Source organism: Acipenser ruthenus, chromosome 11 (assembly GCF_902713425.1).
Source record: "Acipenser ruthenus chromosome 11, fAciRut3.2 maternal haplotype, whole genome shotgun sequence".
NCBI lineage: Eukaryota > Metazoa > Chordata > Actinopteri > Acipenseriformes > Acipenseridae > Acipenser > Acipenser ruthenus.
Window position 1 is genome coordinate 32,001,332 of NC_081199.1, and position 25,717 is coordinate 32,027,048.

At 35.7% G+C, this 25,717-nt stretch overlaps 2 protein-coding genes across 7 annotated transcripts in view; one reads left to right on the forward strand and one right to left on the reverse strand.

The window, feature by feature from the left end:
* Positions 1 to 9: 9 nt before the first annotated feature.
* LOC117426374 (electrogenic aspartate/glutamate antiporter SLC25A12, mitochondrial-like) lies at positions 10 to 24,178 on the forward strand. The gene is made up of 18 exons (XM_034043874.3): positions 10 to 64; positions 1,047 to 1,100; positions 5,713 to 5,855; positions 6,908 to 7,023; positions 9,092 to 9,231; positions 10,403 to 10,549; positions 10,949 to 11,087; positions 12,298 to 12,391; positions 12,843 to 12,927; positions 15,015 to 15,099; positions 16,667 to 16,825; positions 17,859 to 17,911; positions 18,026 to 18,106; positions 20,835 to 20,975; positions 22,368 to 22,506; positions 23,013 to 23,171; positions 23,307 to 23,397; positions 23,515 to 24,178. The coding sequence occupies exons 1-18, from the start codon at positions 53 to 55 to the stop codon at positions 23,717 to 23,719; spliced, it is 2,043 nt and encodes a 680-aa protein (XP_033899765.1). The 5' UTR covers positions 10 to 52; the 3' UTR covers positions 23,720 to 24,178.
* Positions 24,127 to 25,717, reverse strand: part of LOC117426375 (cytoplasmic dynein 1 intermediate chain 2) — a 29,480-nt gene continuing 27,889 nt past the window's right edge. For all 6 annotated transcript variants that reach the window (XM_059033683.1, XM_059033682.1, XM_059033687.1 and 3 more), the window contains one exon: positions 24,127 to 25,437. In XM_059033683.1, coding sequence (XP_058889666.1) covers positions 25,324 to 25,437 — 114 coding nt within the window. In that variant the 3' untranslated portion in view covers positions 24,127 to 25,323. The remainder of the gene's footprint in view (positions 25,438 to 25,717) is intronic.

The window sequence follows — 25,717 nt, forward strand, 5'->3', positions numbered from 1 at the left end:
TTACATAGGACAGGCAAGCGCTTGCGCCAGTTTTCGTGACATCACACGCAGCATGGCGGTCAAGGTGACTCTGGTTACTAGTATAAAACTTAGTAGATTGTCTTAATTGCTTTTATGTGTGTAATTTACCGTATTACAGTCTAAAGTGTATGCACATAGAAGTGAAATTGTAGTTAATGCTATTTATTCTTTTTTTGTAAAAACAAAGGCACTCGTTTGCATTGATTTAGGAATTCAGGGATCGGCCTGAACTGAGCTCTGTTTATTTTCTTGCATTGCAGAATACAGCCTTGGCGTTTCCGATAGTTACTGAGTTAATCAGTTATTTAGCTATTTAGGGCACGTTGTTTGCTATCGGTTGTATTTCCAGTTGCGCAGGGAGTGGTAAAGGGTTTCGTTAAATGCTGTAATGCTGAATGTGCATGTTGTGGTCGAGTTATGCTGTGTGACAGCTGTGTATTGATATTGTGCAGGATTTCTGATACTATAGAATCTATTGTTGACATTGCCTACAAAGTACTGTTTTTCTAGCTGTATGAGCCTTGTGTATACTACCGGTGCCTAGTTAACGTAGCATTTCATTTTTTTTATTTTCTGTGTCACTCCTGCAGAACAATCCGAAGATTCGATTAGCAAAAAAAAAAAAAAAAAAAAAAAAACTCGTTGATAATTTATCTGTGTTGTTAAAATACGTTAAATTACTAAACACTACATGCTACTTTATTAAGCATTTTTTCAAAACCTGTAAAACGTTACACAGTAAAAAAAAAAAAAAAATGCTTTTTTGTCTGCCATTAATGGAAACATTGTCAGCAAGCCCTTTGTTTTTGTAGTTAGATACAAAAAAAAAAAAAACATAAACAAAGCCGCAGTCCTGAATACAGTGTGTGTAGTAATAGCAGCACTCTGGATAAAAGCAGTTCAAGACCAAGTTGTTTATTGTTACATTTTTCTTTTCGTCCCCAGTACTGCTCTGATGTGAGTGTAATTCTGTTTCACCTATACAGCTGTTTTTAATTACTATATGAAACATGTATGTATTACAGGTGCAGTCAACAAAGAGGGCTGATACAAGTGAACTAAAAGCAGTATTTTCAAAGGTAAGACTATTCATGTTAATTATGACTGTAAAACTCAAATTTACTTGATGATTTCAGCAAGAAATAATGCAATTCCATTTGCCTTGCATGTTTATATAAAACAGAAAATAGGGACTGTATGTAGTGTATATGGCATCTACAAACTAAATTGTGGAATTAAGCGGACAGTCTTTATGAAAAGTAGCAATCAAATGTGAAGGGTACTTGAAAGTCACAAATGACTTGGTAGTCAGTGCTGCAACAAATACTCCAATACTCTGCAGCAATCCTGGCGATCAGGTTTAACCGACATGCTCAGGTCATGTGAAAGTGAAAATGAACCACAGCCAGACTTCAGAAATAGTCTTGAGTAATAGCCAGGTTACTGTACCTGCAGCCTTCACATCTTGATTAATAAGGCAGACTAATAATGGGGACACACTTAATACGTTTGTGTTTTTAATTCTACATCAGTGGTTAGTTCACAAAAAAAATGGGGCGTGCTACATTATATATGTATAGTAGTTCACAGGAGCATTTAAGCCTAGCCAGTTCGTGCTAATGTCAAATGTGGGGGGAGTTACAAACTAGACATAGCAACAGGTGTGTAATTTACCTTAAGATTGGTGTGGGTCAGTCCGTTGGTTCCCTGAGGGCAAGACTTGCCTGTGGGCTGTATTATAAGGACCACTGTTTTCACCCTCGGTTCTGTTTGTTTGTATTATTTATAACTCCTAATTACATGCTTTGGAAATAAGACTACCATTGTATTGCTGTTTTTAACATGGTGGAAGTTTTTGAAATGAACATTTAGTTGCTTGTGACTCCTTCAATGGATGTTAAGGTATAGCGACATATCTCGTAGTAAACATTTAAATGTCAAACTGCTACATGAGTCTTATTTCTGAACTGTTGTCCCTTGTGCCATCTTCTTGCTCTCTGTCTCTATTTCTGCCCTCACTATTTTTACCCCCATATATCAAAATTGAAGATTTATTACAGAGAATAAGGATTAATTTATCATTAGTAAAAATCCAACAGTAGCATACTGTGTTTGGAGTGACACAAGAAAAGGTCACACATTCCTGGACTAAATTTTGGATCTCCTTGAACACAGAATTTCTCTAGTTGAATTCTAGCACATTTAGATCAACAACATTCTGTCAATAGACATTGTCCAAATCAATGATGATTCTCCAAACTGTATATGATTTACATGTAAGGAAAAATATTTGTTGTGATTATTATATACTGTCAATTATTGCAATAACAAATAAAGTGTATTAAAAGATGTGTAAAAAAGTATTGGGCTTGTGACCTATTTGGTGGTCCAGTGGTTAAAGAAAGGGGCTTGTTACCAGGAGGTTCCTGGTTCAATCCCAGCTCAGCCACTGACTCACTGTGTGTGAACCTGACCAAGTCACTTAACATCCTTGTGTCTGTCCTAGGGATGCATAGTTCACCCTCTAGTCTCCGTAAGTCGCTTTGGATGACTAGTTAGTAAAAATAAATGTAGCTGTGAAAGTTAATTTGCACACATAGAAATATTAGGGCTTTCACTCGATTAAAATTTTTGATCGGTTAGTTTATGGGCATTAGTTGATTAATCCGTCCACATTTTTAATAAAGGTAACCTTCTTCTTCTTGTGTCTGTCCTGCATAGTAATACTTCTAAATCAATAGAATCTAAAAAAAGGCTTTTTTTTATAAATATAACAAATTCACAGAACAACTGCTCATTTGGGCCACTTGTTAGTCACATACCTAAAAACACAAGACAGCTGAGCTGTGTTTCCCATTACAGCTACGTACTTGGCTTTCTGTACTCCTTTTTATTGCATCTAACAAAATCTGAGACACCGAAGAGATTAAGTCGTTCTGAATCTTGTTAGAGGTATCTGAGAATACTGTGCTATTGACAAGTGATTGCTTAACATGCTGTTGTAGTAAGTGTCAGAGAAAGTAATTCCACATAATTACCTCTATTTGAGGAATTGGTGCCTTCATCTTGCCCTCTGAAAGCCAATTCTTCCTTGCTCATTGTGATGTGTTGTATCCCTACGCTTCTGCTTATCTAGTTGAACATCAGTCTGAGTTTGTCCAAAAGTTTTGAGCGTTAGTGTCTCTCAAGTGACTTTGGAAATGCTCGTGTTTTTGTGCTAACATCGATAGACATCCAAGATTGCTGTAGCCAGTGCTGTTCCATGTCGCCTTTTCTGTACTGAACAAAAGACAGTTCCAGCAGTATTTTTTTTCCTGCAAGCCACAGATACCTTTTAATAATTAACATTTTGGAAGCGGTGAGTATATCCCTACCCTTTATGTGTCGGTTCAGGTATTTGTGGTATATACCTCCTTTTTTAAACAATCTCCAATTTTTTCCGCGAGTTTCTTGAAAATGTATTCGTAACCAAATCGACTACGCTGCCTCTGTTGTCTGATGACATTTTTGTAAAAAGTCATTTGAAATATTACTTTGACGTTCTCAATGTACTGTAATTCTCAATAACACTCTACAGTAAGCAATATCGCACGAAATTCATCTATTTGCTTACCTTAGCATATTTATGTATCGTCTCTGCTCAGTATTGATATGAAAGCTACAAAACCAGGGCAGATCTTTGACTCTCCCATTGGTTAAACTTAATCAAGACCTTCAGCTGAAGCAGAGAGTACCTTCAACTGTTTATGTCCCGCCTCCACTCTCTTATGATTGAACTGACGCAGAGAAAATGCAGATCTTCTATTGGTTGATTTTATTTTATAAACCACCCACTCAATATATAGCGGGGGTCCTGGTCCAATATGTCTGCTATATATCGAGGGCCGTGATATAGCGAGAGACCAATAGAAAAACAAATAGACTAACAAATACTGTACAACCACTCCCTCGTTTTATGGGGGTGTCAGGGTCCAATATAATCCTCTATGCAACCCGCTGTTACTCATTTTTTGTATAAAAAGCAGCACACTGTTTTAATTCGTACTGCGGAGGGTAATAGTCTCCAATTAATTTCATGAGTCTTCCTCTCCTTTCTCAAATGCACAAACCTGCTGCATTGAAAGAATCCCATTCCAAACATAGGAGGCTTGTTGCTAGGGAGCTGAAGTCACTGCCCTGTGACTTTTGCTAGTGCATTGCTGCCACACGTGAACACCTTTTTGGCTAAAATAAAAACCACTTCAGCAAGTAGATATTTAATTTGCTTTGTGTTATTGTGCAATGTGTACGTATACTGTTCGCATATAATATCAATGCTTTGCTGTTATTTGTTAATGTGTGTGAAAATATGCACAATTAAATTGTAAAATAAATTAATCTGCTGTCAACTATTTAGTTGATTAATTGGTCCTAAAATATATAAATAAGTGTGCAAAGCAACCTTTTCATTTTTTTCATTTTTGTACGCTGCAGTTATACCTCCTTTCAAACATACACACACACACGTTTTGACAACATCTCTCTCTCTCTCACACACACACATACTTTCTCCTTTCCAAAGTTTTATTTTGTAGTGGAGTTGTAAGTATAACTGCACCCAGAACATAAGGGAAAACTAAACAACTTTACTCCATGCTGTTTTACAAAGAGAAACGATCGACTGTTGCATCTAAATGCTCTTGGCTTAAACACATACTCATAAAACAAATAACTGGGAGGAAAAGTGTGCTAAAAAAGCAAAAACCTTAAAGCTATATTGCTGTAATTTAAAAAAATCTAATATATATATATATATATATATATATATATATATATATATATATATATATTAATATTATATTCCACTAAGACGCCACATTTTTCTAATAGGTAAATCAGCTTGCCGTCATTGGCGCCAGTTCTGCTCTGTTGCATTTGAGTTGCAGACAACTGCACATGTGATTATTCATATACAGTATGTGCCTATTCAGGGAGTTTTCGGGTTTAACCAGAATGCAGAAAAACGCATTTTAATTGAAAATCAGACACCCATTTATAAGTTACTTTGCATGCAACCTATTGTGAGATCCCTATAGTTTTATGTTAAAAGCTACTTAAATATGAAAATGATGATTAAACATATCATTGTGCCTTTGGTTGCATTATTGTGGTTTAATGTAGAAAGTAAGAGAAAGCAAGAGCACCATTTAGGTTGGTCATGACAATTTCAATTTGGTTATTTGCTTAGTTTTAATGATCCAATTAAGTACTTGAGCCCTATATTGTCAGTCAAATCATACACAATAGCTTAAACTTATATTTTAATTTACGGCATATTAAGTCATGGCTGTGCTATTATACTGTTTTGAAAGTGTGATGTGGTACTGTAGGGTATCCTACACTACCCAGAGATTGCCATTTTACAGGGGGAGGGGGGAGGGGGGAGGGGGGGGCACCTTTTGTTTACTATGTTTTCCAGAGCTGTATTCTAACCTCCTGTATACAGACACAGGAAGAGCCTGTTTTAGAAGAATGTAGTTCATTTCACACTTTAGTAGTGTATAACACTGATAATCACTGGGGCGCTGCAGCTTTAAAACACCAGGTCTGTAGTTGTTGCTTGAACACAAATAAGTATAACAGTATATATGTTATGCTTGCTTTCACTATGATTATTTGACTCCTTCATTTTTTAATATTTTCTTTTTGTAGTACTCGAGTGTGGAGAAGGATGGGGAGCGTTACATGACCCCTGCAGATTTTGTGCAGAAATACCTTGGACTGCACACAGAACCACTTCACAACCCTAAGACAGTGCAGCTGATCGCTGGTGTGGCCGACACGACTAAAGATGGGTGAGTGTCTGCCCACACGCACTACAATACACAATACGTTCACTTCAAATAACTTCTTATTGTAGCAAACCAAGAAATGATTGAAAGACCACTTAAATCATTTTTTATTTAAATGGTGCTTTGCAAGGTGACCTGGATTGAATTATTTATTTAAAAATGTGCAAAGATTACACCAATGAATTCTAAAAGTAAAAAAATATATATATTTGAATTCTCTATGCAGCAGGTTTCTATTATTGAAGTAAAAGCATCGCAAACCAGGCCCTTTTAGTCAAGTGAAATGTTACCTGAATAAATCTTGTACTACTTTTACTTTTTTAAATAATTGCATTTATGATTCTGAAAGATTTACCTCAATGTTTTGCTGTTTGGCATTATGTAACATTTGTTTGTCAGCTGTGTGCATAGGTGGTCAGGAATTTGTATTTGTGGAGTAACATGCATGCTTTATTTGCATGTTAAAGTAATTTAAATACAATTGTGACATTAAAAGTTTGCTGTTGCTTCCTGTTACGTAATCGCTGTTCAGTCTAACCAATGGTGATGCACAGCACAGGAAGTGATCTGTGGTGTTTTCCTCAACATAGTTTAAATTTTGACTTTTATCAGACGAGCATACATTATCCCTTGCATTTTTATAATCATAAATTATATCTTGCTTCACAGATTTAAAATGTAGATTTTTTTTTGTTTGTTTTGTTCAGAATGTCTTTTCCAAATACAGTCCCTCCATGTTCTATTTTTTAAATAATGCACCACGCTGGTTCCCCGTGACTATTCTGCCTTCGCTTTATAGTAATGAATAAAATGAATCGTCCAGGGTCCTGAGTATATCCGTTCTTTTGTACTTTTTAAAATTCCTGTTATATACGTATTGTTATCCATGGTAATCAGTCCAATAAATCATTGTTGTGTGTGTGTTTTTAATGTGTAAACACAGCTTTATTGTATTTCTAACTGTTGAGTTAACTCTTTGTGATTTTAAATACCATTATTTTGTTCAGGTTTTGGGTTCTGTCTTTCTAAGCAATGTCTGCTCTTTCCCAAAATAGGCTAATCTCCTTCCAAGAGTTTCTGGCCTTTGAGTCAGTTCTGTGTGCCCCCGATGCCATGTTTATCGTAGCCTTTCAGTTATTTGACAAGAACGGAACTGGAGATGTATCTTTTGGTAAGTGGATATAAAAGTATCTCTTTAATTTGGTTACTAAGCAAAAAAAAAAAAAAAAAAAAAAAAAAAAAATAGCAGATCTGGAAATCTTACAATATTAATAGTTATAGCTACATTGACAAATGTTTTAACATTAAACATAAAACCATGTTTGCTTTCTTTTTTTTGTTTTAAACATGCTGTAGCTGCTCCAGGTAGCATGCCCACCAGGTCAGCCTTCAGGGGTTATGGGTTAGACATCAGATGTATTTAGTTTGCTGGAAAGCATTGGCAGTCACCAGGGATTAAAGGAGCGTTTCATCATAGTTATTGTAGATCAGTGAATTATCACTTTTTACATTCCTGTTAGAGGTGGTGCAAAACATGCATGAACAGAAAGCAAAATGTACTTTATAAAACACAACTTCAGTTAAATACCATAATCTTTCAGTTTAACAGGATTTGCTATAACGGGGGGAAAATGGAAAACTTCTTTGAATGTTTAAATATGTAAGGTCAAATAACATCTCGTGTGCTTTTGTGTTCATAGATTAGATAGTTGTGAGATAATAAGTATGCAGTGCTTACTGTATATCAATTGTAAGTGTGAAAACTTGTAAAAGCACGGTTATAAATGTAGCGTTTACTTACAATTCATTTCAGCTTGCACACTAATTTGGTATTGGTTTTGGTGGACCTATGATCACACTAAGCAACTTTATTATTTCTGTGTTGTCTGGGCATGTTGAGAGCATTTGTGAGCTTTTGGGTTCTGTGTTACTGATCCGTTTTATGTAGAAAATTGCTTGTTCGTCCTCTGTTTGACTTTTTTTAAAAGTGGTCATTAGCAGTATATTACAGAAATCACTACATAAACTCCCCACCGTGGGACTCGCAGATTGTTTTTCGTGATATTAGGGTTAGGATTAGCTGAAGGGTTAGGGTTTACATTCCCCTCCCCCCACCCCCCGATTTATTTAATTTCTAGTAAAACAAAATGATCTTGAGTCAGACTTGGCAGGGGAACAATCAAACTGTAACCTGTATCAACAGCAACGAAATGGGTATCTGTGAAGCAATAGGAGGCCAAGTAAGTAAGATAATAATACAGTATCTATTAGGATGCTGTGTGTACAAGAAAAAAAGTATAAAGCCCCTTTCACACTGGCACTCCTACCCGGGTCACAATCCCGTGTAGTGTGAAACCACGTACCTGGGTCGTACCCGGATTAACCCGGGTCCCAGTGACCCACCTCAGGATGTGGGTTGACACACTTTGACCCGGGGTGAGAGAGACAAAATGCTTGATGGCCGTTCGTGAACCGACGCAGTGACAATCAACATTTGGGCCGACGGTTCAATCCAGAGATGCTTGGATGGAAGCGTCAGTAACAAGCTGCTTCCAGGGCATTGATACGCGTATTGTTTACTTGCGTCTATCACCCAGGTCAACCCTGCTTTAACAAACCCGGGTAGAGCATGCCAGTGTGAAAGTGGCCTAAGATGAATAAAAACAGAGGAATGATCTCAAAACATCTGCACAACATAAGGTAAATGCAAAGACTAACCCCAAAATAGAAAATATCTGGGAGTGCTTTGTTTGTAATCTAGAAAGCAAGCATTTACCAGTGTGGAGGGTTTTAAAAAAACTTGTGTTTATAAAGTATAGTAAAAATTATGAAAAAAGTGCAGAAATAAATCTCTTTTTTTTCTCAGATAATAGGGTGTTGAAATTACTGTGGGAGTTCTTTTGAAATTTGAAATGTAGTATTTCTTCTTAATTGTTCTAATCCCTGAGGCATCCGTTGGTTTTTGTGTAGTTTATGATACTTTTCACCTCATGGTCCCTCCTGCAGACTATCAGTAATCCTGACTACATGTGGTATTGCAGACACCTACTGTAGGCTGTTCATTTTAAGTGGCATTTTCCTTTTTGCCATGGTTAATGCTTTCCCAAGAATGTATTTATATTTTCCTTCTTTGTCTCACTACCTGTTTATATAAATATTTTACTTATTTATTTTTTAAAGATGTGTCAAGGTATTGTATGATTCAATATTTTTCTTTTTTTTGTCTTTCATTTTCATAGAAAATGTCAAAGATATATTTGGACAGACAGTTAGTCACCATCATATCCCTTTCAATTGGGACTGTGAATTCATTAGACTTCACTTTGGCCATGACAGAAAGAAACCCCTAAGCTATTCTGAGTTCACTCAGTTTTTGCAGGTAAGTTCTGATTTGTAGATATTATCTCACCTTCACTACTGGTCATGTTGCTATAAAAAAAAAATTAAAAAAAATAAATAAAAAAATAGGTATTGTATTGGTAAAGTTTATGGTTTCTTTGTGGTCTTTTCAAAACTGTCAGAAATTGGGTTCATGCCACCAGACTTAAGATAGGAACTTTTATATTAATATTTTGCTTACAGTATTAAGGTTTTACAGGTAGAAACTAAATATTATAGCATTTGATGATGCATCCAAAGATACAAAACTATAGCCATATGCAGTACATCTTTAGTCACTGTATATTTTAGTATATCAATATTTTACATACACTTCATTACAGTATGTGACTTTGGATTTTTCTTTGGAAATGACAATGTTTTTATATTTTGTAAATACAGTTATTATTCATGGGAACCTTATAGGCATTGCTGTTGATGGATAAGACCCCAGGGGTGAACCACAAAGTAGTGTGCCTGATTTTAAAATGAATGAGAAGTTTAAAAACTTGGTGCAATCAGGAGGACCACCTACACTGTACTCTTTAAACTTAAGAGCCCAACACATCATGAGAAAGTGTGTGGTAATCCTCTGTAGTTAGAATCTGTTCTGTAGCACTTGGATTCATTTGATGTGTGGGGTGTCCCGAAACAAGAACTGCTTGGTAGAAGTTGAGGGGAGGAGGGGGTCTAGCCAAGGTGTTTACACAACAGTGTTACTTGAACTTGTCAGAAATCCTATAGTGTTTGAATATACTGTAAGTGTGCTCATTACCCCCAAGGACTCTTGCCAGAGGTACAACGCAACTTCATTATTAAGCAATCTATTCTGTCCTTCACAAGGTGTGCGGTAGAAAGGGGGTTTAAAGGGAATGACTAACTTGTAAAAGTAAAAGTTATCACTGCGTTTACAGCTTATTTAAACTAAATGAGCACTTGTCGACATTATGTTGTTTGCATTGTTTTATTCTTTTTAAAACATATCGGTATAGTACCGTTGTGTAGCCTAGCCAAATTTAAAGATTATATAGTGTCCCATCCCCCCCAAAAAAATAAATAAATAAATGTTTGGCTTAAATTCTGCTTCCTTACCTAGTACAGGGTCTTGCTTTTCAAAACCCTGTTTTAATATGAAGTATCTCGTCATAACCTTTCTTCTTGTCAATTTCTAGGAGTTACAATTGGAACATGCAAGGCAAGCTTTTGCTCAGAAGGATAAAACCAAGAGTGGTGCCATTACAGCCATAGATTTCAGTGATATCATGGTGACCATCCGCTCCTACATGCTCACACCTTTTGTTGAAGAGAACCTGGTTTCAGTAAGTAAAGAACAGTTTTAGTACAATGTATTTGTAGGTTTTCATTTGGATTGGTGGTGGATTTAAATAGCAGGGGTAGAAGAGGAATGACGTCCTCGTCCAAAAGGTGTTTTGTGTTCATCTAAGTGTTATGCATTCTGTTTTCTGCAATGATGGAAGCCCTCCTTGATGCGAATGATGGATGAATTAGATAACACTTGGGGCATCATTACAGGGTCCTCCGTGACCCAAACTGGTGGTCCCATCGATTTGGTGCATCAACCTGCATAGCTTTGCAGTAAATGTGTTTTTTTACATATTAACTACACTTTATGATCACCCAGTATGTTTGAGGTGAATGTAATGGTCAGTTATTTGAACAGTGCCAGTGAATCACTGTTGGTCTGTTTTCTCTTGCAGGTGGCAGGTGGAAGCATCTCTCATCAAGTCAGCTTCTCATACTTCAATGCGTTTAACTCCTTGCTAAACAACATGGAGCTCATTCGAAAAATATACAGCACTTTAGCAGGATCGCGGAAAGATATACTGGTTACTAAAGGTAAAATGTTATTAATGTTTATGAAACTAAACTGTACATGCATAAAAAAATATCAGTAAGCCATGCAGAAAACATACGTTACTCAGGATAAAGTGAAATGTATTTTATACGATTTTCAGGCAAACAAAACCTTAAGAGCTGTAGTATCTTCTAGTTAACACAATTCCGATGGGCAATATATTTGTACATGATAAAATGATTCATTCTTCAGCAGTTACATGCACATTAGCATACAGTTGTTCTTACCAGCTGACATTCAGAGGTAACTGACTAAATGCCAGTTTTTAATTTGCAGTAACTCCGTAATATATTTCCTTTTGGCATATTGACAGTTTCTTATTTTGCTGTCTTGTTGATTCCATACTTTTGTGGCTTCCTGTTTGTCATCATCTGTCTCCTTGAACGACCAAGGCTTCGTACATCTACTGTAGTTGAAAACCCTGTCATGTAGCGATGTGTGACAACCAGAAAATGAAATGCAACTGAAATAGTTGTCATATGCATTAAAAAAATAAAATAAAATAAGACAGCTAACCTCAAATTAGGAGACATTTAGGAATGAGTTTTGATTTGTCTACATATTCTGTGAAAAATATAATTATTGTATCTTGTGTTAACACACAAGTCTGTTGGTGCTGCACAGAGCACAACATGTGTTAGCAGTTCAGAACTGATTTGCTTTAAAATGGAAGGAAACCTGTAAAGATAGACGATGACTTGAAAAAAAAGTTTTTTTTAAAGGATAAGTAGCTTTATATACCTTACCTTTTTATATGGTGTTTACAACCATTGAGTGGTTCTTTTGCTTCAGTATTGCTTTCTTTAAATATGTTTTCTCTGTATCATCTGGCATTATCTGTGCTTGTAGAATCCTAGTTGTCAGCTCTTTTCTCCAAAAATCACATGATGCAGTGACCATTCAGCTCTGTTGGCCCCACCTAGTCTGTAGTAATAGCATAATAAGGTGGGGCTAGAATTGAAAGATCAAAATGATTGTAAAGTTCGTAAAAAAATAAAAGGGGAAAAAGTAAATAGATACAACTTTTTTGAAGATACATACCATTTAAAGTACAGGAGTTGGACCAAAAAAAAAATGGTGGCCCTTTTGTCCAGTGCCTGTACATACTACAGTTTAAACCTAATGTCTATGCCTGTGTTAAAATAACATCTTCATATCTTGTCGCCCCCCTCAACTTATAAAAAATAACAGAGGAATTTGTTCATGCTGCCAATAAATTTGGTCAGATTACACCACTGGAGATCGACATCCTTTTCCAGCTTTCTGACCTTTACGTTCATACTGGGTAAATATTTTAATTGAACCTTTTTCTTCTAGATTTCACAAACCATAATAAATCTTATAAATTGAGCAGATTAGAAAAGAGAAATTGAAAAAAAAAATAGAGCCGCAGACAAAGCTATTCTTTTGTTTAGTGTGTTCATGCATCTTCATCTTGTATATTGAAAACCAAGAAAGAGGCAGAATATTTGGTCTCCTACGGATCTTTTCCTAATAGGCATATTTGTTTGCTTGATCACATTTGGCTTGTATACAGTGTGGGTTGTATGCATAGGGTGGTATTTTTGGACTGCCTTGGCTAGCTATGTGTATTGCTGATGTTAAGTGCAGCAGTAAAAAAAAATCAATAAATTGTGTGGAAAATCTTACTTCATTCTCTCTAAATATAGTGAAGAAATAGTCGAGGATTAGGTTTTAATTATCTAATGTTTCTCTCCCATGGTTTTTGCCTGGAGGCGGCTCGCGTTGGCAGATATCGAGAGAATAGCACCACTGGAGGAGGGCGCCCTGCCCTACAACCTGGCAGAAGTGCAGCGGCAGGTAGGGCAAGCATTTCAGAAAAACATGTTTCTTTTGTCTTTTTTTTTTTTTTTTTTTTTTTTTTTTTAATATATATATATATAAATATATAGTACATATACCAAACCCTGTCAACTGCCTGATAAAACACGTATGTTTATTTAGTGTTGGTAATTTAGCAGGATACAAGTCACAATGTAATTGATAGCACTTTTGAAGTACCGTAGTAAATCTAATATCTCTCTTTTAAAATAAGAAACTTTATGCCAAAATAATCTGTTTCAATTAAGATCTTCAACTACCTTTGTTATTTTTGATACAGCAGGCTAAACTTTGCTTTTGCCTTTCTGTATCAGAACAAGCTTAAATAATACTTAAAAAAAAAAAAAGTCACAGTATAAACAAAAAAAGTAAGATTTCTTTTTATATGTATTAATATTTTATGTAGCTGTATTGTGCCTTTGTGAAACAGATGAACAAAATACAAGGAGAGGATACATTATATACAATATATAAGATTTTATATACTGTATGAATGTAATATTTTAATCTTCGCTGAGACACACTGCAGTCTGAGTGGGCTGTCCTGTATGACTACTTTTACATATTTTAACTTGGGCTAGACTGCTGCTGTAGTATAGATGATGACAGACAGGTGTGTAGTTGGCTTGGGGCTAAGAAATGTGTTGAATCGAACAAAGAGCAGGACTAAATAGACACTTGACATAAGTAAACAGACACCCCATCTTAATTACTTCTGACAAGACTGTACATATTGGTTATCTTCCCATTTTGTTGTTACTTTTACTTAATCTTCAAATGCCTGTATATTGAGGAACATAATTATTAACTAATTATATTTTTTTAGCAAAGAACTAAAAGATTGACGTTCAAGGTGTAATCTAAATGAGTAACTCTACTTTTTATTTGATGCTCCCAATGACTCATGGCAACACGAGTGTGAAACTTTTCACAGTAAATAATGAATACACATTCAGTATAAACGCATAGCTTAGCTGGAGGCAACAAGTAAGGTAAAGTCAGTCATGAAACATTTATCAAAGTCTTAAGTTATGTAAACATTTTGAGTGTGCTATGGAATGTCAGTTATTGGTCTTAAAAGGCCATAGAAAACTTTGAAATATAATCTGGTACCCAAGAAAAGATATTCTATCCGATCAAAGTGATGTTATTTCAAAAGAAACTTAGACATCTTCAGTCGGGGTAGCTTTTGGCAAGATTAAACTTTGTATAAAAGCACATTTAATGCTTTGGACTTGGGGAGGATTTGTGGAGCTTCCAAAGTTCCTGTAGTTACTTCCTATACTAAGACAAAGTAAATCGGGTGTGCTGTTGGTTGACTTTTTTGCAGAGTGAAAGGATGTGTGATACTTATCCAGTTTAGTGGACAAAATTGTGCAAGTTTGTTTCCATTGTGTGCATGTGCACAAGAGCATGAGAATAAAAATCCAACATTTCAGGCTTCTCGGAAATGCAAAACACTGTGATGCCTAAACTCCCATAGGCACTGTCCACACAGTACAGCTGTGTCTTGTGGAAGATTCCATTCATGCAATGTGGCAGACTTTGGAGAGTAGCACTGTCATTTTGGAGGAGATAGTGAGATATCGATATTGCCATTAACTAAACTTGTGATGCAGATTTCTTAAGGAAACGGAGTGGTTTATGGTTGTTGTTTTGAATTAACATGAAGTAGATCCAGATGCAGAAAGAATTGGAAGGATATGTATTAAAACTTGCAGAACATGCCTAAAAGTGATTTTTGTACATTTATATTAGTAAAGAAGGGTTAGCTACTGTATGAAGTTCAACAAATTAAACCTATTATATAGAAATATAAAAGTTTTAATGAATTTTAGTACTAAATAAAATATCTATGACCATTTTGAAATTCTTCCTCTCGGCTCAAGCAGCATGTCAATGATACGTTTGTACGAAAGGGTTCCAAGTTGTAACGGTTCCAGATTCCTCTTGCACTCGGAATGTTGTAATATCTATTTCACAGGAATTTTTATACAAGTTGATTTGCAGTCATAATTCTGATCCCACATCTTTCTCCAAATCCATTTTGTTTTCCTTTTTCCTAGCAGTCTTACGGTGAAGCTGGTCGACCTATCTGGCTCCAGGCAGCCGAGTCTGCTTACAGGTTCAGCTTGGGTGCAATTGCTGGAGGTGAGTGACATGTCTGTGCACTGTTCACAGGCCCAGGTTCATGAAATATTATACTGGCAGAGTAGTGCAGATCAGCTAAGTTGCAGTCCATTGTGCTGGAGGTTCTGAGCTGGAAGACTCTGTGAGTTGCTCTTTATTTGTGTCTGTGATGAGAAGATCCGACATCGTGCTACAGTGGCACCTCTGGCTCCAGACAGTCTTCAGGGCAAAAGCTCAGTAGTGACAGATCTTCCGGACCCATACAGAAGTTAATGCTAATTATACTTGATGAAAATGATACCAAAAAAACAGAGGGATTATGCTTGAAATGGACAAGGCTTCATGAAGCTTTAGCTTGAGCTGTTGCTATAATTATATATATATATACAGTATGCATATTTACAAATGTTGGGTTATAAAATAGTTTTTGTAATGCCACGTGTACCATTGGAAAAAATATATGTTAAGATTAAAGTATGGTATATATTAATAACATATAAAAGCTGACATTGCTGAACATGTGTTGAGATTGTGGACATTTCTCCTTGGTTTGAGGTTTGTTAAAGTGGTTTTTGGTAGAATTTTACAAGAGTCACAACATTTTTAATTAAGAAGCCCGAAATAAATAAATGAAAAAGATCTATAGAGTATCACAGATTTTCTTTACAGAAAATAAATGTATTCATGTGAAGAAAAACTGGAGCTTGGCTTCCTGCAGCTTGTTTGAAAAGTAGCCTAAAATAAAGACCTTTGATGTCGGACAAGATCTGACAAGCCACTGGGGCTGCAATATGTGTTCATGGCACCAGAACGGTCTAATGTGTGTGTGGCAGTAATAGTACAATACAATGAAAGTCATTAACTTCTTTCTGTAGAATGGCACATATCTAAACTCCCAGCATGAACAGCATAGTGCCATTGTGAATAATTAAAGGACAGTCCTATTTAAATGAAGTATAAGGTATGCTTATACAGATTGCAGGACATAATGTGCATTTTTATATTATATATATATAAATATTGCAGTTTGTGTGAAGATGACGGACATACAACTATTGTTCGTCATGCATGATCCATACTACAATAGGTCATCTTTGAATTAGCGTTATCTTTGAATTAGTCAACCATGGTGTTTGTTTTCACTGAGAGAATAACACACTTGACACTGGAGAAAGTTCATTGTCAGTCAGTACTGAGGTCGTTGTGTCCGGGTCGATCCTGTACGTGATCGTTCTAATAAAAATCGGTTCTTGCTGTTGGGATCATTAAAAACGGGTGTTCGTTATGGTGAAGTTAACCTGTATATATGTATATTAGTGCTGGGACAAATATGAGTATTTGAATTTAATACTTTTTGACATGTATTCGGATACAAAAGTCAGATGTTCGTATTCGCTACAAATGGCAAAAATACCATGCACTTATTTACCGTCTCACCAGAATTTGCGTGACAGTTTCAAAAATGGCAAATGAAAAAGAGCTTATTGTGATTTTATATATATATATAATATTATATATCTATTATATATCTATATGTTCTATATCTATATATAAATTAATTATATACTGTATGTCTATTGTTTCCTAGCTGTGGGAGCTACAGCTGTGTATCCAATTGATTTGGTGAAAACACGTATGCAGAACCAGCGCTCCACTGGTTCATTTGTAGGTGAACTGATGTACAAAAGTAGCTTTGACTGCGCCAAGAAGGTTGTGAGATACGAAGGGTTCTTTGGACTGTATAGAGGTAAAGTAAAATTATCAAGGGATGCTTTGTTTATTTATGTGGGTTAAAACCTATTTGACATGACCTGTGAAAACTGGGCTTGCATTAGTTAGATTCCGTTATTTTCACAGAAAATAGATTTCTTTGTTTTCTTTTTGGGTAAATATCTCTTTTGAACATTTTTTTTTTTTTTTTGAAAAATTTGTCTAGTTGAATTATAATATTCATGTGGGGACATTTATATAAATTTCCTTGGCTTTTACTTCAAAATGTCGCATTAAAATATGCAACAATGCAAAACGGGATTCATATTCGATTTTAAACACCACAGCTTTATTAAACTTTAAAATACTGGTATATTGTGTTTTTATGTGCTTTTTTTGTGGTAAATGAAATGGACATTCTACAAAACTAAAATCTGTGTAAGTTGTACTATAGTGTAATATTCTGGAAGGCAAACTGTAACAATTGTCATCATACAATGACATGGAAACGAATGAAAAGATGCATCTTGTTACAAAATCCTAGACTTGTGAATAGAAAAGGGGGTTACATGAAAAAAAAAATGAAATCAAAGAAGTCAAGACTGCCATCTACTGATCCTATAGCCTGTTCTGTCAGAGAAGGATGTTCACAGAAACAGGCGTTTGCTGATAAGGAGATGTGGTTGACAGAAACATGTACACCTGACTGCTTTTTGGCTGCTAACCACCAACATTCACTCAGCAGTCCCCTTGGAAAGTATATCAGATTCGTTGGTGGACATTCATACAGATGCAGAGGCCAAACAGCATTTATCATTGCCTCTAAAATGTACACAGAAGTTTAAACTGTCTGTGAGCACCTTCTGTCCCCCAGGAAAGGACTTTTTTATATCATAACTAGACCGGCGATACTTAAACACTGTTTCTAAATGACATAATACTCTCTCCTGCTTTTTCTGTATCCGTTGGCTATTTAAAGCCATGTAATAACACTAGCCTTTCACTTCAGCACACAAGGTCAACAGCACCTGTGCTTCAGTCAAGGCAATTGATTTTGTATTTCTATTTAGGTCTCTTGCCACAGCTTGTAGGTGTTGCTCCTGAAAAAGCCATAAAGCTAACTGTAAGTAGTATCTTTTTTTTAATGTATTTATTTACATTCAAATTTGTATATATCATGTATGCCAAGCCCCTTTTTTTTAAGAAAAACACAATGTATTTTTTTTCTGTTTTGTAGGTCAATGACTTTGTGAGAGATAAGTTCAGCAAGAAAGATGGTTCCATTCCTCTTTTTGCAGAAGTTATGGCTGGTGGATGTGTAAGTATTGGCCTGAGTAATGGCTTAATTAGAAGATGATCTATTTCATGATTGCACTGTAAAGCAATTAAAGGCAGTCGCAAACATGCTTTGACTTTAAAACCATCCTCACTACTACCGTGGCAGACCTCTGTGTAATAGGTTCTGTATTGTTGCAAATTTAATCAGAAACACAACTGCTTGTTTTATATTGTTTTTTATTTACGTCAAGGGAACAATTCCTGCCAGACCAATCCCAGTGCCTCCTCTCAGCAGGTCTCTGTAGAAAAACTCCTAAAAACTGTAAAAAAAAATTCAAACAGAGAATGGGAATTATTTTTATTTCTATGCCCAGTATGACTGTAAACCAGCTTTTAAAATAAAAAAAATTATAAAACTAGTTTTACTGGTGTGCACTGCCGTCTCACACACAAGCAAATACCAACAAACTCAAAAACAAATTGGACGAGTCAGATGTACTAGATTTCTGTGTTGGTCTCGGAGTACCCAGTAATTATGAAAGAATAGCAGCACACCTGTTAGCTGCCTATTTGTACTATAACTAATTTGGGATGCAGCCTATATCTTGCTTAACATTTGGTCACAACATTGTAAAATGAGGGCGAGTCTACATTCCTGTTACACCTGAGAGTTTTAATAACTCCCAGTTGAGTGAAGCTCACAGGCTGCAATAGAGAAGTTTACAGCACCTCGGGGCCATGAGGTTGCGACCTCTGCTGAGCCTTAATTTAGGGAAGAAGCCCTGGAGGATCATAGATGAAGTTGCTTCCAGTTCATTCTGATTGAGTTTGACAGTTTGGCACATACCTGAGCCTTCACCCGTCAATACAGAGATTGTATTTCAAGAGCGACTTGAGAAAGGAGCAGTAATCCGTAATGAGGGCAGCTATCAGAAAGAATTACAAGAGTGTACCTCTAGTTATGTAGTACATTTAAAATAAAAAAAAAAAAAAAAAAAAACCTTGTTCAATTTGTTTTACGTGACACCCTGGGGTCTGTTTCAGTGGTCTGAACTACGGCACACCACTGCCCTTAAACTTGTAAGCTCTCACGTCACTCTATTCCAATTACATTTTTTCTTAATTCATAAACCCTGGGGCAAAACACCAGTACAAAAAGGCAGGCGATATTTATATCTTCCACAGTTTATCATACTATTTCCCTGTGTAATATTCAGTGGTACTGTAAAAATTAAAAGTTGCTTCAACATTTCCTGTTTAAGGTACTCTTACTTTAAGAAAAAAAATGTTTGCTTTGAATTAAAGGGTTGACAGGTAAACTTTTGCTGATTTTTGATTACTTTCACATGCAAAGAATAAGGTCAAACCAGAATATAACTACCCAGAGTGCAGTTCTCAGAAACAAGTAGAACTTGTGAAATCTTTCCCTTTTGTAAGACTTGTGGGAATAATACTGTCTATTCTTAGTTAAAAATTAATTCAAATGATACTTGAGGGAAGCATGCAAGTAATCTGCCACAGAGGAATCCCACGTGTGTTGTGAAACAGTGGAATGTTTTTAAACAAATGTATATAATGGAAATGCCTGTATGCAACAACCAAAGATTTCTGACCTAGACTTGATGTTCTCAATTAGAGTGAAAACAGTGGAACTGGTTTGATGATTAATCATAGCCATGCAAGATGGCTTAGTCATACAGAACATACTGTATGGATTGCCTAAACCCTCGGGCTGTACGTCTGTTGCAGAAAGATAACCATGATTCAGTGTGTCCATTGGGGAGTTAAGTGGTTGGCAGAAAATAGCTTGGTAGAGGATGTGGCAGCTCCCAGTAGGAAGCAAACAGACAGGGCTAGGGTGGGCCCTTCACCTTTCCACAGGAGATGCCTGGGGTGGAACTGGAAAGGGCAGAAGGCTGAGCCAAGTGGGGTCAGAGCCCTGCACCCTTGTCAATGGCACATGGTCGGAATGAGCAGGTCAATAGCAAGTAATGAGGTCTGTTCCTTCTAAACCCAAGTCTGTTCTGAATCTTGACCTTTGCAGTCAGTGCCTATTTGTGCTCGTTGTTTACTGATTGTATTTGACATTGTCAATATATCTTATTTATTTAAACAATCTATCTTATTTTATCAGCAGTCATTTAGCCTTATTCAAATAATGTGAAGGGGAAAATATGTCCTGCTCCAAATTCATTTAAATGTAAGCATATATAGAACACTAAAAATGTTCACATGTATAAACTCTGCCAGAATAAAAGGGAGTTTACCTCACCATTCCAGAGGAATGTCTAAACATGCCACCTGACAACTAAATGTACAGGTTCCTTGCACTGAACTGTCATGTGCAATGTATCAACTTGGGTTTGACTGAAAAAAAATAAATGCATAACTTGTGCCACCTGCAACTTGCACAAAAATAAGACATTTACTAGTGCGTTATGAGAATTGTATGTTTTCATGTGGAAATAATTCCTTAGTAAGTTTGGCAATTAGCAGAAAAGTATTACATTGTGTTCTTCACAGTTTGGTGACAATTTGATGTTGTGCAATGGAGCGTAGTTGCATTTGTCTAAAATGATTTTATCGAACAGTTTCTCTGTCAAACATTTTATGCAAAGTGCCATTAGAATGACCTTTTGAAAATTACCTTTTGACACTTTTTTTTTCTGATTCTTATTTAAATACAGTCTGCTGTCCTGAGTTTTCCTGCCCTCTGTTTTCTTTTTTTTTGTAAATGCGCTAATCTAACCTTTTTCACAACCACCCAGGCTGGAGGTTCCCAGGTGATCTTTACAAACCCCCTGGAGATTGTTAAGATCCGATTGCAGGTTGCTGGAGAGATCACCACTGGCCCCCGAGTCAGTGCCCTCAATGTTGTGCGAGACCTTGGTTTCTTTGGTCTCTATAAGGTAGGTTGCATTACAGGATTGACATGGTTCCTTTTATTTTAAGGTGGCATTATAATAAATTATACTACCACCACAACAGATAATTTTGTTATATTAATAAAATTGATTTAACCAAATCAAAATAAATATTGTGCCTCATTCACATTCTTTATTGCTTGTATTTAAATTAGCCTCTTTTTTTTTTATAGATTTTAGTTAATTTAGTTAATTATTTAAATAGCAAATGTTTTTGTGTGTTGTATAGAAAATTGTCATTTAAGGAATATTATTTTTAAAATATTGAGGTAATTGTAGTTTACAATGTATTTTGAAACTTGTGGAGGCTGTTTGTTCTAGTTGGCATAGATAGATTTGAGGTCATTGTACTCCACCTAGTGTAGGTGGAATGGTACCTTGCTGGTGGGGGCCACTGACACGTTTACTGTTCCAAAAAAAGATGAACTGTGTTTTCAGTGTGCAGACAAGCCTTTGTAAAAGTTCTGGATTCAAGAGACTATGGTTTGACAGTTTGCTTGAATTCAAGATTACAAGCATATTATTTTTTGTGATTTTACTAAAACAGCTTTTTTTCTAAATATAGATTTTAATGAAGAGCAGACAAAAGTCAGTCCTTGTTTTCAAAATGCTTTCCACTACAGTGAAGTCCTACAATAGACAACTGAACCACATTATTCAGTCACAGTGTGATATATTAAAAAATGCTCACTGCTGTACCCTGAGAACTCAAGGCCTTTTTGTGCCAAGCCACAGGGAGTTGTATTGTAGCAGACCTCCAGTCTCCTGGTATAGGCCACATTATGTTGGTTTATGAAAAGCAACTGTGGACTGTTCCTTGGTACAAGCTGAAGATTTATGCTAGCGATTGTTTTGCAGTGTTACCTCAAATACTGTCTTCCCAGCAGGCTTTATCTAAACGTAATAGTCAGAATACATAGCAGACTTTCCAAGAATGAGCTTCCTCTGCCAATTGCTTCCTATTATTATATTTATTTATTTATTTATTTATTTTTATTTATTTATTTATTTAGCAGACGCCCTTACCCAGGGCGACTTACAGTTGTATACAAAAAATACATATCAAGAATTACAGTACAAACATTTGTTTATTGTAGTTGTAGAGTAGGAATGTAGTAGGGCACCTACAAAATTACCTGTGTTCTGAACATTTAGCCCTACTTTATTGCTGTTCTCACTTATACAAATATTTACACAGTATAAAAACAAAGGCAGACATTCATACTATACATATATTTATGTAAGAACAAAGCAGCAGTTCTGCAATTACTGCTTTCAATGTTTTATATAAAATGTATATTTTGTATTACAAATGCATGATTTTTATGAAAATATACTAATGTATTTTTACCTGTGATCTCTTATTTCTTGTGACAGGGTGCAAAAGCCTGTTTTCTACGTGACATCCCATTCTCTGCTATTTACTTTCCAGTATATGCACACACAAAGACGCAGCTAACTGATGAGCATGGTCGCTTGGGTGCACTACAGCTGCTCACTGCTGGTGCTATTGCAGGTAATACCGAATATTTCAATACAGATATAAAAGTACTGAATTGCCATTTGAAGAATTAGGCCATTTTTTTTTTTTCCAGCCATTTAAGATCTTTTAACAAGTCCAATTTTGTACTGATCCAATGAATCACCACAACCTCAAACAAAATGCTATCAACAAGAATGAAATCTTAAGGGACATTATTCTCTACCTAAAGGCTGTTTTTGCTGAATGTTTCAAGCTAAAGAATAAATGTTTTAATACAATTGAAAATACACCTGATGTAAGATTAATGTATACTTTTTTTTTTTTTTTACAGATACTATAGTGATGTCTTAATTCAAATTAACAAACAGTCATTTGTTTTAAAATGCACTTTTTCTATAGAGTACTGAAATGTTTAATACTGTGACTGATTTGCAGTATAACAGTTTATCTGCAAGATCCTGTAGAACTTAACAAAACACGATTTTATATAGCGTGAAAGGCCAGTTTTCATGATGGTGTTTCAAACCTATACTTTTCAGGTGTACCCGCTGCCTCTCTGGTAACCCCTGCTGATGTCATTAAGACAAGACTTCAGGTGGCTGCTCGGGCTGGCCAGACAACATACAGCGGTGTTATTGACTGCTTCAGAAAAATCCTTCAAGAAGAGGGATTCAGAGCCCTTTGGAAAGGAGCAGGAGGTATGTGATGACTTACAAACAAGAGGTTTCATTACGGGATACGAAAACATACTATCAGAAATGTAATTGTTTGGTACAATAATTTGAGAATCTGAATTCCAATATATTATAGTAATTTTATCCCTGTTATTGTAGCTCGAGTCTGCCGATCATCTCCCCAGTTTGGTGTTACACTGGTGACCTATGAACTTTTACAGCGGTGGTTATACGTTGATTTTGGAGGAAGGTAAGTGCACAAGTCATTCAAATTTTACTGGAACAGTAACACTTATCCAACTACTTTACTGTTAGGGATGTGGGTTTTTTTGTACTCCCATGTTTGTTTGTTTTTCTGTCTTTACAGCCGGCCTGCTGGTTCTGAGCCTACTCCAAAATCCAGGATTCATGAACTTCCTCCGGCTAGCCCTGACCATGTTGGTGGATATAAACTTGCTGCTGCCACATTTGCAGGAATAGAAAACAAGTTTGGTCTTTATCTGCCAAAGTTTAAGTCTTCTGGTGTTGTTACAATCCATCCACCAGCATCAAAGGAATCCCAAGGGTCTTAAATGGATCAATGTGCAATATAAAATGAGGCATTTTTTTATGTACTGTACTGTATTGAACTGATTGGCTGCATGTTGGTTGAGCCAAGAAGTCACCATAAAACTTTTTTTTTATTTTCTCCATATATCTTGTCTGAAACAAGTGGTTTGCTTTAAGAAACTGTTAATTCAAGACCTAATTTCTGCATTTAACTTTTTAATATTAGCATGCATAGTGCTTTACGATTTGCTTTCAGTGTAACTGTACATATTGTACATCTTTGTACAGAAACATCATGGCATTAAAGAATGTATTTAGCATTGCTGCAGTTAGTAGTTGCTTAAAATGATGTACAGATGTTTTAAAATTGTTTTATTAAAATAAAAAATCACGACAGACGTGTTAGTAAATAATTTTAAATCATGTATCATTTTCTTGTAATGTATTTTATTGAAGTAAATCATTCATATTTAATGTCTAAATTGTGTTTCTTACTTAAACAGAAATTTCTAATTTGGAATATTCTGTAATTCAAATCAATTAACAGGGCAAGTAAATGGTATTTGGAACAAGACAAAATCACGTTATAAATAATGTCACATATCAATGGCCAAACTTGCAAACAGACAAGAAAAAACATTAGAACTACATTTCCTAATCAGATTTCTCTTTTTCTTCATGCTATAGTTTTAATATCATTTTTTAGGGTGAACTGTTTCTTTTAGCAATATTGTTTCACACCATGCCAATATGAACTACCCAGAACATTTACCTTAAGCACTTTTAATCATTCTAGGGAAATGTTTACATCATCTTTCATGCTCTAAGGTTATTACCCCTGGTGGTTTACATCTTGTTCATTACGTGCCTTTATCAGCAAATTGGAGCTGCATGTCTGAAGTGGAACACTTTAACAAAGTAGGTCTGGTTCTCTGTAAAATACATACTTTATGAAGGTTAACAGTTTAGGTTATTTGACAAGAGCGTACTACAATGTTGCATATAATTAATAAATGACTGAATTACTATATTTTCATAGGGACATAGCAGCAAAGGTAGTGAGCACACTTATCAATCATGACAGCAATTATGGTCTTGGCTATAGTTTAAGTGAGCCTCAAACTGGGAATGCAAAGCATGAGGAGAGTATGTACCAATACAGTGATATATGCAGCTAACCTGAAGTGCCAGGATGTGAAACCTGACATTTTAATTGGAGTTCTCCAAGATAATACATGTTGAACTTTAAGGCTTTTGGTAGAATTAGCAGAATCACTGATCTGAAAGTTTTTGTTTATTTAATGCAAAAGCCAATATGATAAATTGTTGTGCAGCATTTGTTTTTACAGTTTGATAGCCCTATTAAACTGTTTTTAAACAGAAACCTGTGTGTACAGTATCAGTTCAGCTAGAAGTTTATAAATACCCAGTAAAGTATACAATATGTCTTTTGTCTTAGCAAACTGACCATTCTTGCTGAAAGATTTAAAAAGAAAAACAAGTTTGAAGTACACAATTGTGTGTATTTCTTTGTACGGTTAGGTGTACTAGCCACTATATCAAACTGTTTTGTTGTACAAAAACCTGCTACTGATCCCTACTCTATCTATGCTTCTTATCCAGTAAATCAGGCTGATAAACGCGCAGCAGCTTCCTCTTCTGCATCCGCTCTGTTCGCGTTGATTTCTGCAAGTGTGCGGGCAAAACGTGTCCATTCATCATTGCGTGGAACTGAGATTTGCTGTTGGAAAGACAATTTAAAAATAGAACATTAAAAAAATGTATATTGGAATTGATATTATTTAAAATAGCTAACAAAGGCTTTAAACTTTCTCACTAGTCCCTACAATGATTCTTATTGCCAATATATTGTAGAGCCACGCCCTGAACAAAAAATGCACATTGTTCAGTAAGAATATTACTATAAAGCGTTGGTTATTACTCCATTAAGATACAACTAAGTTAAGAGTCCAGTATTTCACATTTACACCAATAAACAATAAAAATACTCAGTCTATTAT

Coding starts and splice junctions, on each gene's coding strand:
- LOC117426374 (XM_034043874.3), top strand. Junction 5,856..6,907: donor GCCGACACGACTAAAGATGG/GTGAGTGTCTGC, acceptor TTCCCAAAATAG/GCTAATCTCCTTCCAAGAGT. Junction 12,392..12,842: donor GACCTTTACGTTCATACTGG/GTAAATATTTTA, acceptor TTTTGCCTGGAG/GCGGCTCGCGTTGGCAGATA.